Genomic DNA, 18,790 nt, shown 5'->3' with positions numbered 1-18,790 from the left:
TATGGGTTCATACCAATCACAGATGATTTCAGTTTGTATATACCTGTCTTGCCACCAGTTGACAGTACAACGTGAACCTCATATGATATGAACAGTCTGACTACCTGTCAGCAGTCGCGGCGCTGCCCGCGGCCGCCGCGACACTTCTTCACTTGCTCGTGACGTCCCAGCTGTCTCCATGATGACCGGGCGTCACTTCCGGTTCCCACGTCCCGGTTCCCTGGGCAACAAGCGGGACGCTTCAGGCTCCCTGCCGCCGCGCCAAGCAGCTGGGCGCGCGCACGCAGGGCTGTATTAACCCAGCCATCCTTGGCTGATTAATTATGCTGCAGCTTATTCATTAGTACAGTTGGGCGCACTAGATCCTATTGGTCCCACTATTATTATTATTAATTAGTCAGGTCCTGGGAATACTATGAGGGCTTTGCCCTGATTGGCTGTTAGCACTATTTAAGGCTGTTCTGCCTGTGACCTCTGACCTCGGCTTGTTTACTGGATACGCTGTCTGCTCCCGGCCCTCGACCCTCGCCTGGACCTCACTCCGCCTTCCTGGGTTCTCCCCAGCCGGTACACATCTCACTACCCTCTGTTTGCAGCCAAGTCTGTCCCCACCACTAGGGGCAACAGTGAACACCAGACTTTCGGAGCAGACTCCGGGTTTTGTTGTACTGGTTGGAGGGGTTCCTAACACTACCCATATATGTGGACAACTGAGTCTAATGAGATCTATATGTGTAACGTCAGCTTAAGCCAGAAATACAGCTGATCACATATGGACTATTTTTTTACTTTGCTGTAATCAAGAATGTGGGTCATGGCGACTCCCCCCACACTTTTTCATAGCATGTCAATTTCAGAATGCTCGGCCCAAGAGCTGAGAGATTGAATGTCATCAAATTTGGGCACCTCTGTGTGTTCTTCAAATGGTGGTTCCCTGGGCGCTTTGGATTAGAAATGGCTATTTAGGCAAAATCAAAAGTGGGTGCATTTATTATTAAACATATATATGCGAGTAGCAACTCAATGAAATACACATTGTTGGTGGGTACCATAGAGAACAACCATGGTTGTTAGATATAATAAACTGTTAATATCAGCATGCTCTAAAAAGTGATACACCAAATCCAAAGTCTATGTAAATAGGATCAAATGTCGCCAATCCTTGTAATGCTAAACTGAATCAGTCCAAAACAAGTGCTGAAGATTAAAAAGTCAATGCTCAAAATCCTGGGCAGATAGGTCCATCGGAATAGCCAGAGATGGGAGCTGGTAAACGGACTTACCCTTAAACCTGGTAGGGTTACAGCTGATATTAACAGTTTATTATATCTAACAACCATGGTTGTTCTCTATGGTACCCACCAACAATGTGTATTTCATTGAGTTGCTACTCGCATATATATGTTTAATAATAAATGCACCCACTTTTGATTTTGCCTAAATAGCCATTTCTAATCCATAGCGCCCAGGGAACCACCATTTGAATTGTCCCCAGGGTTGAGCTACCCTTTATCCTCCACTTTCCCCTGCCCCATCTGCCTCCTATCCTGTCCCCATTTCCCTCCCGAGTGGCAGCTGTTACATTACCATTACATAGGGAGCGCTGATCCTACCTCAACCTCTATACCTTTGTGTGTTCTAACTGGACACTGATTCTCTCAAGCAGAAAATGCTTTCTTCAATCAAAATATTGCCCCAAATGATCATTAAGTCAAACTTTGCTATGGAGCCCGGTGATGCGTTGTTCTGCCCATGGGAAAGAGGGCTGCTGTAGGCAACGATCAAGCTAGTCATATACTAAGTATTCACAAATGGGTCTGTGGTCCCAGATGTAACAATACAAATGTCAAATTCTCTCTAATAGATTTTATTTTGAACTCTTCGACCATTTGATTAAACAAGTAAAAAGTATTGCAAATATAACTTAAAACTAGCTACCTGATGTAAATCGAATGTCCATGTACCAATCCTGGGGGTATACAGCAACATAAACCATGCAGTGGCCTTGTAAGAAACCATTGTAGGAACAAAACACCACAGCCAAAACTACTATGTGCAAAGGCGTAGGTCTTCCTCTTGTTAGAGAAGAATAGATAAATGTCCTAGAAAAATTGAAGGTTGGGGAAAAAAGGAATTGTATGAGATAGTACATGTAAATTAGACAATCTATTCAACAAAATGATAATTTTAACAAATAGTAAAATAGAAAGTGCTTTCAATTAAATTATTTTGATAATCCCATAAACATCAGATGTAGCTATTTTTGTAATTCCCATTTGTAGAGGGATCAAAAGATTTACAGTGCTCTCCTAATGCCCGGAAAAGAGCCCTAGTCCTATAAATGCTACGCATATGTCAGTATCAAGATTTTTGTATAACTTAGACTTCTAATTCTTCTCAAGAGCTGGAACAATGGAGGAAAGGGGCATGCAAACATTGGGCAAGTACAGCAAAGACGTGTCCACATAATTGTGATTAAGTTAGATGAACTATGTCTATGTCTTGTATGGCGGGTAGTGAAAGACTGATGACTATTGGCAGTACTAGATAGCTTCTAATTAGCTGATTGAGGATTGACCTCTCCAGCAAATACCACTGAAAACATTAGCTTGGTGGCTGTTTTATAGCAAGCTGCTGCTGGTTATTTGAATTGCTTAACTATCATTATATTTTCAGAGGGACAGCTGCATAACTGATGATTCCCATTTAATTTTTAAAGGGATAAACAATGGATGTAATGGTGTTGCATTTTTTTTTTTTAATTTTAATATGGTAAATGCAACTTTGGCTTTTCTTAATAAGACATTGTTCTCTATTGAGTATCCAACCACTTTTGCATTCAACATAATATATTAAAATGTGTTTTTATAACTTTATGAGGTTGTGTGCAAATAGGGTAATGACACTATTGTATTGAGTACTAACACATATGTCTAACACACTGGTACGCTTGGTGTAAGTTCTACTCTTTTTGAGTTGTTTACTTTGCAAGATGCATCTGACTCTACATAGATACATGAGTATGCCTTTTCAAATATGCATGCATCCACCCCTAAATGAGCCCCATTAAGTGCATTTGAATGTGATAAGGATATTACATTTCATAATATAATATATCAGATTCTGCCATGTTTGAATTACATTAGTGAACAAAATATAGGTTACCTCCCCCCACCTCATGGCATGATGTAGGGGACTTGTCTGACCTGTTTAACTGCTCAGGATTAGCATATGAAATGCTGTGATCTATTTCCTGTGGAAAAGTTAACCACCCAGAAAAAAGGTATTGAAATTATGTAACGAGAGAAAGTGAAATCTCTTGGTTCCCTGCTCCCAGCCTGATGAGACACACAGACACAGCTCCCAGCTGATGGAACCTGTTAACTGAATGCAATGGAGGTGTTGTTGCCTGGAAGGCAATTTATATAGAGCCTGGCTAGTATGTGAAAATTAATGCTATAATGTAGCTTTGGATTGAATGAAAGATGTTTGAATGCAGATATATTATAGTTTTGTGTTGGTTTGCAGAAGGCTTTTTTTTAATGACATAGTTATAATGTGTATGTACCTGTAAGACTTGTGTAAATGTATATATGTTAGCATTTGTCTTGGGTTGGCAAATGGTAGAATATGGCTGAAATTAGGGAGTTTGTTTTAATAGTGTATTTGAATGGAATTGTTTGAGTTCAGATAAAATGGAGTTAGTGCAAATAATATGGAGTTTGTGTTCGTTTCAAAAGTTAGATTAAGCTTTGGTCAGTATATGTGGATTTTAAATGGTATTTGTGTTTGTTGCAAAAGTTATTTGGAATAGATGTCTTTTGTATAATATGCCTTGCTGGCTCTTACTAAATAGATGTCTTTGTGTAAAATAGATATTTGTGGTGGACTTACAAGTATATTGCTAGAGGTGCAAGAACTGGGCCCTGTACATTGGTAGTAAATTAGGCTATTACAAGCACATGTGGCTAACATGTGCTTGTAACATTTTTAGATTAATAACCACCGCACCAGGTAATCACAATATCGATTCTGATTATATCTGTGACACTCGCAGCAATATTAACTGCCAGGTGGTGCACCCTATAAATGTATAGTTAATATAGATTACAAAAAGCAGGAGGAGAAGAGCATAACTATTTTGGGCACTCTGTTAGTGCTTCTAAGCTAACAAGAGTATAGAGCACTAATGCCATACTTGTCAAACTTATGTTGGCTGGGTCTGGGAGTTCCTTTAGGTCACGAGGGGTGTATGGGTGGAGGGGGTGGGGCTTCGCGAATTGCAACATTTTGGCCCTGCCCCCAGTGACGTAATGCCTTTTTTGGGGTCTTTTTATCAGTGTATAAAGGCCCCAAAACAGGCATTACGTCACTGGGGGGGGGGGGCAAAAATGGCGCAAATCGCGAAGCCACGCCCTTTCCGCCCATAAATGCCGGCTCTAATTTGTTTTTAATTATTTTGCTATTAGTAACACTCAGGATAATAATAGGAACACTTTTTCTTTATTCATTTTAATCAATCTAATAAAGATAATGTTTTAATAGAAAAAATAAACACAGATCATAGAGTGCCGCAAACAGTTATGCTCTTCGCCTCCTGCTTTTTGGAATCTATGTGCTTTTAACAAAGCATTATATCAGGTCTGCCATTTTAAGTATTGTGAACTGTTGGAAGACTAATGGAGATTGCAATTAGTGTGCAATGGAAGTGTATGGTTACAGGGTAAAGCCTGCTATACTACTTGTTATATTTTGACTTTCCACTTCCATGGCAGTGGAAAGAGAGGAGATTGCTTAGATTTTACTTAGATGGAATTGAAAAGCAAAGAAAGTATTCATATTACATAGATTAAGTGCATATGCTGTTAGTTAAAGAATATAGCTGAGATCAGGACTTAGATTGAAAATAGTTGAGATAAAGGAGTTTTGTACATGTAGTTTAGTGCTGGAGAAATTGAGTGGATAAAATGGCTGTTATGTGAGCCATGTGAGACAGGGCTAGTGGCCTAGTCTATTCTCCTTTTTGTCATTGTCTTCACGCTGCACGTGTGTGTGCTGCACGCACACATGTTTGGGACACCCCTTTCCTAATGCCCTATCAACAGAACAATCATAGGGGTATGTGTAGGAGCAGTTTGTCACAAGAGTTACCACATGAAATTTACACTTTGACTTTGCATAAAGTACTGACACAGACTGCAAGATGGGGAAAGTATCATGTATTTTGACTGTCTGAGAACATCCACATTCCCGCATACATAAATTAATAAATAAAAACAATGGTAGGGAAAGTTTTGTGTATCCTGGCCGTCTGAACATATCCGCACTGGTCCCTTGTTGGCAGGTCCATACACCGCCTCTCTTCTGACGTGGAAGTGTCAATCAAACGTTTGGCTACTTTGGCTACTTTGCCACTCTCGAGATCCATTAATAGTTTGCTGATCTTGATGAGTTGAAGGGTACCTTCTGGGAGGTGGTAATACTGCCGGTGCACTCTGAGGTCATGCCCAGGAAGTCTGCCAAATGATCCATTTAGGTTGAGGACCTTCGAGAGAGTGGCAACGTGCTTTCGAAGCTTCGTGGAAGACATCGTGTGGGGATGCTTGGCCCCACACTCTCAGGCGACCAGTCGTATGCAATCGGAGACTCTGAAGTGTGACAAGGCAGCTGGTCTGGTGAATATGTAGACATTTTGACTATCCACTCCACATTTATCATGCTTTTCTGCGAGAAGTTCAATTGCAACTTGCATGGGTGGTGTCAGCAGGATAAGGACTTTTCTCCCCAATTTTCCTCGGATTTCAATATGAGTGAAGTGCTGGCAGAGCTTCCTCTCAACCTCGGAAAGTGCTAGGGACAAATCTTCATGGAGATCCGAAGTATCTCTTGAGGAGAAGGTAGTCAGCAACATTTTTGAAACATCCCCTTCCCTTCTTCGACTGAACAAGATCACTTGTGCCAGGGTGACTCTTGCAATTAGTGCCCAGTGGTTAACCGTAGGCTCGGTGGATAGACCACTTCAGTAGGGTTGCTGCTTCTTATCGAGGTAAAAGTGCATCTTTTTCACATCTTCCGTGAAAGGTAAGAGCTGTTCCATTTGGACTCCCTAAGAGTTTTCAAGGCAGCTGATGAGATCAACTCGTTCCATCTCACCTCATATAGCTTCCTGAAGTTTCTTGTGTTTTTAACCACACCAGTGCACCCCTCCATCATGGCTTGGCACTTCACAATGCTTGCTATCTTTTGCAGGCCGTGCCTGACCTTGAGTGCCAGCGAGGGTGTCTTAAATGTACCTATCTCCTCGTCATAGCCAGCTACCAGCTTCACAGCATCTACTAAGTGCAGAAAGTTCAATGGGGTGGTAAAGTCTTCCATCCTCTCCAAAGGGGTAGGTCTTCTGGCCTGTAGCAGTAGCATGCCCATTTCTCTAAGCTTCTGACGGATGTACTCATGTCTGCCAACATCTGATCTGACCTGGTTGAAGAGATGCTGTCCCATCTGCATGATGCATTGGTCATTTTTGACTGCGAGTAAGACTTCCTCCTTAGTCATGTCACTCAAGAGCTTCCAAAAGCCACCACCGATGTCAGGTGGAACAGGCTGAGCAAAGGCACACAGTGACTGGACTCTGTTCTTGCCAAGTGTGAGCTTGTTGCCCCTCCGGTTTAACTTACATCTCTTCCTGTATCACCTCAGGTATTTCCTTGAAAACAAGCTATGGCAGGCTACACAGTGCATGAAGTCTTCGGCTATCTTTTTGTCGGAAAGTTTGCACGGAACCAGATAGCCATTGCCTGCCCTCATTGCCTCAATGTTGTGTGCAAAGTTGCCCCTATTGTGAGGATGTTTCTTTTGCATGCACCTTTCTTTCAAGTGCTTGGGGAATTTCAGGACCCAGTGTCACGGCAATAGGTTTTCTGTAATCCGTCTCGACAGAATGAAGCTGAACTCACACAAGGGTTCATGGTTTGCAGTTCAGATAACAGCAACAAGATGAAGCAGCTGAATTCACACAAAGGTTTAATTTTTTGCAGTTCAAATCCGCTCCAATCTTATAGTTGTGAGAGGCTTTGAGTAAGGACTCACAGACCTGCCGCCAGTTGTCTGCAAATTTTCTCAGGGCTGTTTCAGAGGCTGGAACAGAAGTTGCAGGTAACAGGGAAAATACTGGCACTCGAGGATGAAGTCCATAAACCGTGAAAAATGGTGTAGAAGAGGATGACAGTTGTGAGCAAATTCTGTCCAGGGAAGCAGAGTTGACCAATCGTCCTGAGAGGAGGACACAGAGTCTGATAAAGGTTTCTAGATCCTGATTGACTCTTTCAGTCTGACCATTGGACTGTGTATGGTATGAGAAAGAGAAGTTCAGTTTAACTTGGAGGGCCTTACACAGAGAACGCCAGAATTTAGCTACAAACTGAACTCCTCTGTCAGACACGTTCTCCTCAGGATATCCATGTAAGCTGAAGATCTCTTTGATGAAAAGCTGGGCAAGTGTAGGAGCAGCTGGAAGACCTTAGAGTGGGATGAAGTGTGCCATTTTTAAAAATCTGTCAACCACTACCCATAAAGTATTAAAGTTGTTAGTGCTCGGAAGATCAGAAATAAAATCCATGAATATGTGGGTCCATGGACTAGAAGAATTGGCAGAGGTAGTAGTAAACTGGCTGGAACTTGCCTGGAACTCTTATGTTGGGCACACTTAGAACATGCTGCGACAAACAGTTCAACATCTTTAAGAAGAGTAGGTCACCAATAGCTCCTTTGTATAAGCGCATGAGTTTTCCGCACATCAGCATGTCCTGCAAATTTAGAAAAATGAGCCCAGTTGAGAAGTTTCTTGCGTAGAGGTTCTGCCACATAAATTTTGCCATGAGGAGGAACTGGCTCAGGTTTGGTGGCAGCAATGCACGTAGGACTGATGATAGGTCGTGGTTCAGAAGGATTGGGATCCTCATTCTCTACTATTGACCATGACAGGACATCTGCCTTACAGTTCTTAGAGCCCGAACGATAGGTAACATCAATGTCGAATCGAGAGAAGAACTGCGCCCAGCGAGACTGATGGGGGTTCATACACTGTGCAGTCTTTAGGTACAACAAGTTCTTATGATCTGTATACATGTCACTGGATAACGAGCCCCTTCCAGCAAATATCGCCATGCTTCTAAAGCCAACTTCTAAAGCAACTCTTTGTCTCCGATGGCATAATTCCGCTCAGCTGGGAGAAATTTCTTGGAGAAGAATCCACACGGATGCCATTGTTCATCGGGAGACTTCTGGGAAAATATGGCCCCTACACCAACCGAGGAAGCATCAAGCTCCAGATAGAATGGGCTGGTAATGTCAGGTTGCGAGAGAATAGGAGCCGAAACAAATGCTTGTTTCAAATGCTAAAAAGCTGTCTGTGCTTCAAGAGACCACATAGTAGGGTTGAAAACTTTTTGGGTTAAAGCAGTAATAGGCGCTGCTACCGTAGAGTAGCCTTGAATAAACGTCCGGTAATAATTAGCGAACCCAAGGAAACGTATTGCTCTCAAGGTGGTAGGTTGAGGCCAATTTATAATGGCTTGTACTTTGTTTGGATCCATGCAAAGACTGGTTCCTGAGATAATATAACCCAGGAAAGGAATGGATTTTTTCAGCTTACAGTACAGCTTGTTCTTATGGAGACATTGAAGAACCTCCTTTACATGGGCTCTATGAGACTTGATATCTGGAGAGAAAATAAGAATATCATCCAGGTAAACTGCTATGGTGTTGTACAAGAGATCTCAGAAAATTTTGTTCATGAAGCCTTGAAAGACCACAGGGGCATTACTGAGACCGAAGGGCATAACAAGATACTCATAATGTCCATCCCTGGTGTTAAATGCTGTCTTCCACTTATCACTTTGTCTAATATGGATCAAATTATAGGCACCACAGAGATAAAGTTTGGTAAAAGATGGTAGCTCCCTTGACCCGGTCAAAGAGTTCTGTGATGAGAACAGGTATCTGTATTTTACCTTGATGCCGTTAAGTCCCTGATAGTCTATACAGGGGCGAAGGCCGCCATCCTTTTTTTTTTTAAACAAAAAAAAAATCTGTCCCTAGCAGGTGAAGAAGATGGGCAAATGAAGTCGTTTTCTAAATTCTACTTGATATATTCAGACATGTGACCTGTGTCTCAGGAACAGAGAGGGTAAACCCGTCCACAGGGAGGAATCTTCCCTGGTATCAAGTCTATGGGACAGTCCCAGACCGGGTGACATTATAAAGTCTCTGCAGCCTGTTTACTAAAGACATCTATGAAGTCTCGGTAGGGCAGAGGAATAACAGGAGTCTCTTTGTTGGAGGTATTTTCTGAAGACAGGTTTTAGTGCATTCCTGGCCCCAGGAGAGCACTTGGGGAGAAGACCATTCCATACGGGGGATGTGGCGTTGGAGCCACAGGAAACCAAGAACAATGGAATTGGTGGCCTCGGGAATCACTAGGAATTTAATGATCTCAGTGTGCAGGACCCCTACCTGCAAGGCTAATGGAGATGTTAGGCAGGATATGGTGCCACTAGGGATACGACTCCCATCTACAGCTGTTAGAAAGATGGGTGGAGATATCTGGACCAGAGGAATGGCTAACTGCTTGGCTAACTGAGCTCAAATGAAGTTGCCTGCAGCTCCTGAGTTCGAGAGCAGAGATGTATAGAGGATTTTGAGAGCATATCAAAGTCACAGGGAGAACACAGTCTCTAACTTGAGGAGGACGAACAGTAACTCCTAACCCAACCTTCTCACTGTTGGTTAGGAGGTGTCGTTTTACCGACCTCTGGGGACAAGATTTCAGATAATGGCCGGAAGCACCACAGTAGATGCAGAGTTTATGCTTGACCCTCCCCTCTTGCTCAGTGGGCGTGAGCCAGGCCCTTCCCAATTGCATGGGTTCTCCTTGAGGGGGAGAAGGAGACCGGATTCGAGATGTCTGACATGGCTTGATATACTCTGAACCCCTTCTCTCTAAATTTCTTTCTCGGAACCTCAGATCAATCCAATTACACAATGTGATCAGTTCATCCAGGTTGGTGGGCAAGTCTCATGTGACTAACATCCTTAATGCGGTCGGAGAGACCTTGCCAAAAGGCTACCACTAGTGCATCATTGTTTCATTTGAGTTCCGATGAAAGGTTTCTGAATTGAACCACAAATTGTCCTACAGATGATTGGCCCTGTCGCTACCGCAGGATGTCGGCAGCGGCAGATGATCTCCCAGGCTCATCAAATATTCTCTGGAATAGGGTTAGGAACCGCTTGATGTTGGACAGAATGGGATCAGACTTTTCCCAGGGGGGAGATGCCCAGGCTAAAACTTGCCCTGATAAAAGGGAAATAATATAGGCAGTCTTAGTTCGATCTATATAGAGCTATAGCTCAAAGTGAATACTGCATTGGTTCAGGAACCCTCTACAGTTCTTTGGGTCTCCATCATATTTGGCTGGCATAGGGAGAACCAACCGTGGTGGTGGACCTGGTACAACATTGGCACTGGTAGTCTCAGAAGAGACTTGTGTAGGTGTCTGTGTCAATTCGGTCTGTAGGCTTGCCATACAAGCAGATAGCTCTTGCAAACATCTCATAACTTGGTCTTGAGTAGTTTCCTATTTTTCCATGCGTTCAACTAGGCTTCGGACTAAGTCCACCCTTAGGGTATGTTCAGCTGCCGGATCCATTAGGCCAGTGCAAACTGTCACGGTAATAGGGTTTCTGGTATCCGTCTTGGGACCCCTGGGACTAGCTGTGGCAGGAGTGTAGTGGAAACTGGGAGGAGGAACCACACAGAAGATAAAAGCTGAAATCTGTACACAAGTAGTTGGAATGAAGATGAATCCACACGAGGAATAAATAACCAAGGTTTTTAATTCAGCAGGCAGAATGAATCTGAATTCACACAATGGTTAATGGTTTGCAGTTCATATAACAGCAACTAGATGAAGCAGCTGAATTCACACAGAGGGTTATTGGTTTGCAATTCATATAACAACAACAAGATGAAGCAGCGAAATTCACACAGAGGGTTACTGGTTTGCAGTTCATATAACAGCCAGCAAGATGAAGTTGAACTCACACAGAGAAGTCCATAACACAGCTGCAAGGTGTGGCTGAATTCCCTCAGAGGAAAAATGGTGGGGATCTGTATACAGCAGGCGGAGAGAAGCAGCAAAACAACATCTACCATGGAGATCTGGAACCAGGAAAGTGTTGCACTGGCAATTTGCTGAGTGTAGGAGGAGACTTTTATAGTCTGCAGACGAAGCCAATTGGTGAATGAGATCAGGGGGTAAATGTATCAAGGTGCGATTTTTCAGCGTGTTAAAATCACGGCAAATCGCGGTTGATAACCCGCGATTTTAGTAAAAATTTTCTGATTTGTATCAAGCTGCAATTTTGACCTTGATCTTCAAAATCGCTGGTCATCTCTGGCAATTTGCTGCGATGTAAAACACTCCCGTGTTAGCTAACTCTCCTGTGTTGTAGCAGCGAGTTGTATAAACACATCACTGTTACACTGCTTGTCATACAGCTGCTGGAGCTGTACAGTATTAGGTGATTTTCCCACGCTGGTGGGAAAATCCCCTAATGCTATAAATAATGCTACTGTGTAGAAGCTCCGATACACAATGAACTTAGTTCATTGTATTAGGTTTATTTATAGTATTAGGGGATTTTCCCATCAGTGGGAAAATCACCTAATACTGTAAATAGACCTAGCGCAATGAGCTAAACTCATTGCGTATCGGAGCTCCTACTAGGTAGGAGCTGTTTGCGGTGGCTCCTCCCTTTTTTATTTTTCTTTAAGCAAGCAAGAAGAATCGTGGATCTTACAAATATGGGACTCCCCTGGGCAAAAAGCTGAAGACTTCAAGCAACAATAGGCCTTCCCTGGGCAGAAGAAGTGAACAGATTACAAGCATGGACATTTGGAAATACAAATTTATTTTGGACAATTACAAGCATGGACATTTAGAAATACAAATTTCTTTGGGACAATTACAAGCATGGACTTTTGGAAGTACAAATTTCTTTGGGACAGGGGCAAGCCGGACTTTGGATACAAATTTATTTTGGACATTAGTGTCATTTTTGGATTGAAAGCTGCTGACAAGAGAAGAAAACTTCATTGGTGAGTATAGGGTATTTATTATTTTTAATAAAATTATGTGGTGTAAATGAGGGTGTTAACTGTATTTATTGTGGGTTTATTATTTTTAATAAATGTTAGTGGCTTTAACGAGGGTTTTGTGGATTTGTAAACATTTTCTTTTGTGGAACTACAGGTCCCAGACAGCCGTGGGTGTTAGGGCATGTTGGCACTTGTGATTCTCCAAGTGCCAACATGCCCTGGCTGCCGTGGGTATGCTGGTGCTTGTAGTTACACAAGTAGCAGGTTGCTACTTGTATAAGCCTGGCTACTTGTATAGTTATACAAGTAGCCAGGTTGGCCCACACTATTTAGGGCAACCTGGCTGGCTGGCACTTGTAGTTCCACAAAACAAAATGGCGTCTGTTTGTTTTTTTAACTCTTATTTCGCTGTTATTACCCTACACGCACCGCCCAGGGAGGGAAGGAGCTATCAGCACTGGGCTGGGTGTCCCTGGGGGGGGGGGGGGTCGCTCAATTTTTTTGGCGGACCCCACTCCCTAGGGAATCCAGCCCAGCGCTGAACAGTCTGGGGTTGGTTAGTCATTATTGCAGGGGGACCCCTGCCGAGTGTCCCCCTGCTATAGTGCCTCCAACCCTGGCTGGTTTGCCTAGTGATGGTTCCATGAAAATCGGGGGACCCCATGCAAAATTTTCCCCCGATTTTCACGGAACCAGCAGTAGTCAGGCAGGGTTAAGACTGAATAGAGGGGGAACCCCACACTTTTTTTTTTTTTTTAACTTTGATCTATTCTTTACAGCTGGCAGCTGTATGACAGGCAGTGTAACAGTGATGTGTTTATACAACACACTGCTAGCAAGCAGCGTGTTGCATCTGTCGTGTTTGAAAGCAAACTCTCCTGAGTTTGCTTAATCACAGCTTCATACATTTGAGACTTGTATAGCTGCAGCAGGGCTGGACTGGGACTAAAAATCAGCCCTGGCATATAAAGCACACAGGCCCACCTCTGTTCCAGATAATAATAATAATAATATTACAGTGCTTTTTGCAAAGGTCATTGTTATACGGTGTCTCATGAGATACAAATGTATTACGCACAGCTTGACTCTCTACTTGCAGCATAGGTATTACTAGTATCAGATAATGGTATGTACAGGACTGGGAAGAGAAATTTGGGGCCCAGGTACAGTGAACTTTTGGAGCCCTCCTCCATAGACAAATAGCAAACATACTGTGTGCCGCCGCTGCGTGGCGGTGCCGAAAAGGGCGTGAGTACATTGTGCTGGGGGAGGGGTCAACATAGGGAATTGATACATATTTTGTATTAAAACATTACATTTATAACGCCCTCCAGCCACATTATGACACCCCCAGCCCAATGTACTTATCTATGCTTCTGGTGCTGCTGACATCCATCAGGGTGGGAACTTCCTGTAGAGTGAGCAAGCAAGCGTTTTGTCTCACGAAATTATCAAATCTTGTGTTACTTAGAGCTCCTCGGCTTGTTTTGTTCTGTGTCCTGTCCGGGGACTGGGAGCAGCTATCAGCTCCCTTCCCCTAACCACAGGTGAATTGAGGCTCGGGGGCCCAGGGTATTTAAGACAACAGGGCTCCTATTATATAACATGGTTATCATTTTAGACAAATTTTAGACAAATACACAGGCAATACTGTGTGCACTACGGTTAGATGCACACAGCTCTGCCTTCATAAGCAATACGTTGTGAAGCGGGACATACCTCCCAATTGTCCTTGCAGTCGGACCAAATCCTGACTAAGCGAGACGGTCAACCAAATTCATGACTGCCCCACCAGATTCAGGACAGTTAGCAGACTGTCCTGCTCTCTCCTACCTGTCTTGTCACATTCACCACCTGTGGGTGCTGGTGTTTTTTACTCAGTTGCTGCTTGTCTTGATCCAGGAATGTTGGATGCTCTATTTGGGAAAAAAAATGTGTACATGAGATTTAGTAAAACTCCAACCAACACCGGTGTTAAATCAATAACACCGTTGTTTTATAATTAGGCCTCCCTCTATTCCCAACAATAATAATATTCATATTTAATAAGTAGACCTATTCCCCTCCAATCACCCCCAACATTAAATTAACAGTATACCCATTTAATCAAAACCCATTTTCCTCCCTCCAAGCAGTCCCAGCAAAAAATTAAATAGCGTTTACGTTTAATAAATATAACCATTTTCCACAACCATCCCCAGCATTAAATAATTCATATTCACATTTAATAAATAACCCTCCTCCCCAAAATCAGCCCCATGTTCAATTAATAGCCCCAAACCACCCCAGCATTAAATTAAAGATTCCGTTGCCTTAAATAATTAGCCCACAACTATACTCCACCATTAAATAGCCTACCTTCAACACTATATTAAGATCCTCCCTTCCCTCACATATTATATTAACATACTGCACCCACACACACCCCATATTGAAATACTGCAGCCACAGACACCCCATATTAACATACTGCACACACACACACACACACACACACTTACACTTACCTTGTGACATCTGCCTCACTTCACAATCCAGTGTTCAGCCGATGCAAGTAATCACATGGGACGTCACCTGTCACGTGACACCGTCCCATGTGATTACTTGCATCAGCCACATGTTACTGAATCTCCGTCCGCCGAGCAGCACGCAGGGAGGTGCTGCTGCCTGGGCGGGCATGCGGATGGCTGGATCGGACCAACTAGCCTTCGGCCCTTCTGGCATTTGCCAGAATTGCCAGATGACCAGTCCGGCCCTGAGCTGCAGTGGCAAACAGTCGGGAGTTTGATCTTTAGCGATTTTGAAAATAGCGATTTTGACAGAAGCACAACTCTGGCGATTTTGCATGAAATCTCAGCTTCATACATCTGCGAGTTTCAACTCTCCCGAGAAAATTGCTGATTTTGCAAAATCGCACCTTGATACATTTACCCCCAGGTGTTCAGACTCAGCAAGATGTTTAGCAAATGTCTCACCCAAGATGGCAGCCTCCAGTACTGCAGACAGAAGTCACGCTTGTCCCAGGATAGAATGCTGCATTCGACCAGGAGGGAGATGTACAGCGATATGTTACCGCCGAGTGGTGTAAACAGGACTAAGCCCCCGATTCGTGACACCCAGGCTACTTCAGTCTCATTGCGGTGAACATGCTCAATGTTCCGGGCAGTATTTAAGAGGGGCTTCTCACAGTACAGGCAGTACTGCTTTTTGTTATACGCCTTGGAGCCATCACTGTTTCTGGATATCATTTGGACAGACACCGCGTCGTCTCTCCGACATTCTGTGTTTAAAACACAGCTGCAAGAAGGTCAAGAATGGTCGTACATAATAGAACTCAACTCTGGGTTCCTGCACTTTGCTGCGCTGGTGGGCAACGGGGCATCACTGCTGGTGTCTGAACTGCTCTTTTCCAAAGTGTCAGGGCATACTCATCTCCACTGCTCTCCAGGCTATAGTTGCAACTATCAGAGGGCTCTGTCATGCTTCACTGTCCCCACTGTTACGCTTCGGTCCCGCAAGTAGTACCTGTCCCGTTACCCGCATTTCATTTATCTGGAAACTGCCATGTTCCAGCATCAGACTAACTTCATTCATTCAGCTATATTCAGATCTGTGCAGGTGCAAGCCTATTGCACTTCAGGACCTCCTCCCTCTTTTTCATTGCCTAAGCACTTCTGGAGCACTATTTAAACCTCCTGGATTCACCTGTCTGGTGCCTGTTCTTCAAGCTCACTTCCTGTAGCCTGTGGTTCTAGTTCCTGTTCTCCCTGTGGTTTGCCTGTGTTCCAGTCTGCTCTCTGTCTCCTGCTGTGTTGAACTATTGCTGCTCCAACACTGCTACTACCATCTCCAGTGTACTTCATCGCGACAGCTTCAGTTCTCTCATCGCTACCACTCAGAGCTGCTACTACACCTGTGACTCATCAGCTGTTACTACGGGTTACCTCCGTTACTTCAGTTTGCTCTCAGTCTCCTGCTGTGTTGAACTATTGCTGCTCCAGCACTGCTACTACCATCTCCAGTGTACTTCATCGCGACAGCTTCAGTTCTCTCATCGCTACCACTCAGAGCCGCTGCTACTATTGTGACTCATCAGCTGTTACTACGGGTTACCTCTGTTACTTCAGTTTGCTCTCAGTCTCCTGCTGTGTTGAACTATTGTTGCTCCAACACTGCTACTACCATCTCCAGTGTACTTCATCGCGATAGCTTCAGTTCTCTCATCGCTACCACTCAGAGCTGCTACTACACCTGTGACTCATCAGCTGTTACTACGGGTTACCTCCGTTACTTCAGTTTGCTCTCAGTCTCCTGCTGTGTTGAACTATTGCTGCTCCAGCACTGCTACTACCATCTCCAGTGTACTTCATCGCGACAGCTTCAGTTCTCTCATCGCTACCACTCAGAGCCGCTGCTACTATTGTGACTCATCAGCTGTTACTACGAGTTACCCCCACTACTTCAATCTGCTCTCAAGTTTCCGGCTGTGTTGAACTATCACTGCTCCAGTACTGATATTACCATCTCAACTGTACTTCATCGTGACAGCTCCAGTTCTCTCACCGCCACCACTCAGAGCCGCTACTACTACTGTGGCCCATCGGCTGTTACTACGAGTTACCTTCACCACGTCAGTTTAGTTTACTCTCAGTCTCCTGCTGTACTGAACTATTGCTGCTCTAGTACTTCTATACCATCTCTGATGTACTTCATCGTGACAGCTCCAGTTCTCTAACCGCTATCACTGCGAGCCGCAACTGCCTTGGTGACTCATTGGCTGTTCTCCCTCAGCTACCTCTGCTTTCCCATGTGTGCTCAGCATACTCCAGTGCTGTACTCCCGCTGTTCCAGTATCTCTACCAATCACCATTGGATACACCATTGTGACAGCCTCTGCTTTTCCTCATTGTACCACAGGACATCTATTCTCCTTGTGCCTCATTTGTTTCTACCCGTGTTACCTGGCTCCTCCACACCATTCTGCTGTTCACCCACTCACAGGACCGCGACCTGCAGGTTTGGTGCCACTAAATCCATACCTCCTTGCGGGGGTTCCTGGTGAAAACCACCTGCCTGTTAGACTCCGCGCCTGTGGGTGGGCTAAGCCATGTCCAGCAGAGCATAGGGATCAATTTCCCATAAGCCAACCGTGACACCCGCTTTACCATCAGCAGCAGTCGGATTCGTCTATGTCTTTACGCGCTTGGTGTATAAAGCGCCGGCAGGTACAGTCACTTCAGCTTTCTGCTCCTGCTATACATTTGGACGGTACACGGGCCTCTGGCGGTGGAATGCTCACACACCCTCCCCTCCACATTGGACATAAGCACACTTTTGTTCCAAAAAATGTGACCAGCGGGGGCATGCCAGACTTTTATGATGAGCATATCAGCAAGGTCCCCTGCATTGATTAACCTTGGGAAACTTTGTGGGAACCCTTTAATTTTGTTCCCACAGTGTTGGTGTGTAAACAAGTCAATGTCCCCACAAGCATATGAATGTGCACACACACACACACACACACACACACACACACACACACACACACACACTGGGTCTGATTCATTACGGAAAGTAAAGCAAGAAAATGAGTAACTTCGAACCTTGGCTGAACCATGTTGCAATGCAAGGGGTACAAATGAGTTTATTATTTTGCACATAAGGAACATACTGACTGTATTTTCATGTCGGATGCAAATACTTAATAGGTTTATTTTTGAACTGACATTAAAAGTTGATCTAGGACATGCTCTACCCCAATTATAAATCTGTCCTCACATTTTAATTTACCTCCCCCTCCAATACAACATGGTTTTGCCAAGGTCCAAAGTTACTCATTTTTTTGCTTTACTTTCCTTAATGAATCAGGCCCATTGTCTTTGTATACAATGGAATCTAAACTAAGAATCACTCCCTCCCCATTCTACTCCTCCCCCTCCCCCCACACACACACACACACAATACAGTCACACATCTTTAGACAAAAAGTGAGACTGACTTACACACATCCATAAACTACACAATATTTGGTCAAAACACACACAATTACTTGTATATTTACAAAACAGGCAATGCATTATATGAACACCTATGCTAAACCACCTATGTTAATAGAGTAAACAAAATCTCTTGAGTTTGTATAATAATCTCTTATACTGTTTAATAATTATATATTATATATATACATATACACACACACACACACACACACATATATATATATATATATATATATAAATTATATATGATTTACAATTAGAATGTTGATTAATAATACAAGACATTTTAAATGAAACTACATCTTGTGTGCAGTTTTTCTTGAAGAGATAAACATAAGTTATTATATGAATATTGGTCCTGTGGATTTAAGGGAAAAAATGAAACATATTTCTTAGGTTGAAGCAGAACTACCCTTATGAGGAGTTGGTTGATGGTAATAGTCATCCTTATACCCCTGGGATGACCCTTTTACAGAATGGATGCAGGGCCAATCGTGCCCCATGCCTGATACTACTGATTCAGACTGCTTGCAGACTAGGAAAGTGAAGACATGACACCAAATTTTAATGATAGAGACTGGTTCCTGAATCAGGAAAAAGAAAAGAAAGTTCTGATATCGGAGGCAAGAAAGAC

The 18,790-nt window shown here is 43.6% G+C and overlaps 1 protein-coding gene across 1 annotated transcript in view; it reads right to left on the bottom strand.

Annotated features, from left to right (window-relative positions):
* Window positions 1-18,790, bottom strand: part of SRD5A2 (steroid 5 alpha-reductase 2) — a 94,944-nt gene that overhangs the window by 31,534 nt on the left and 44,620 nt on the right. The window contains exon 2 of the mRNA XM_075203526.1: window positions 1,939-2,102. Within this exon, the coding sequence (XP_075059627.1) occupies window positions 1,939-2,102 (164 nt within the window). The remainder of the gene's footprint in view (window positions 1-1,938; window positions 2,103-18,790) is intronic.

This window comes from Mixophyes fleayi, chromosome 3 (genome assembly GCF_038048845.1).
Source record: "Mixophyes fleayi isolate aMixFle1 chromosome 3, aMixFle1.hap1, whole genome shotgun sequence".
NCBI lineage: Eukaryota > Metazoa > Chordata > Amphibia > Anura > Limnodynastidae > Mixophyes > Mixophyes fleayi.
Note: the sequence above shows the minus strand (reverse complement) of the source record. Positions and strands in the feature narration are given on the sequence as shown.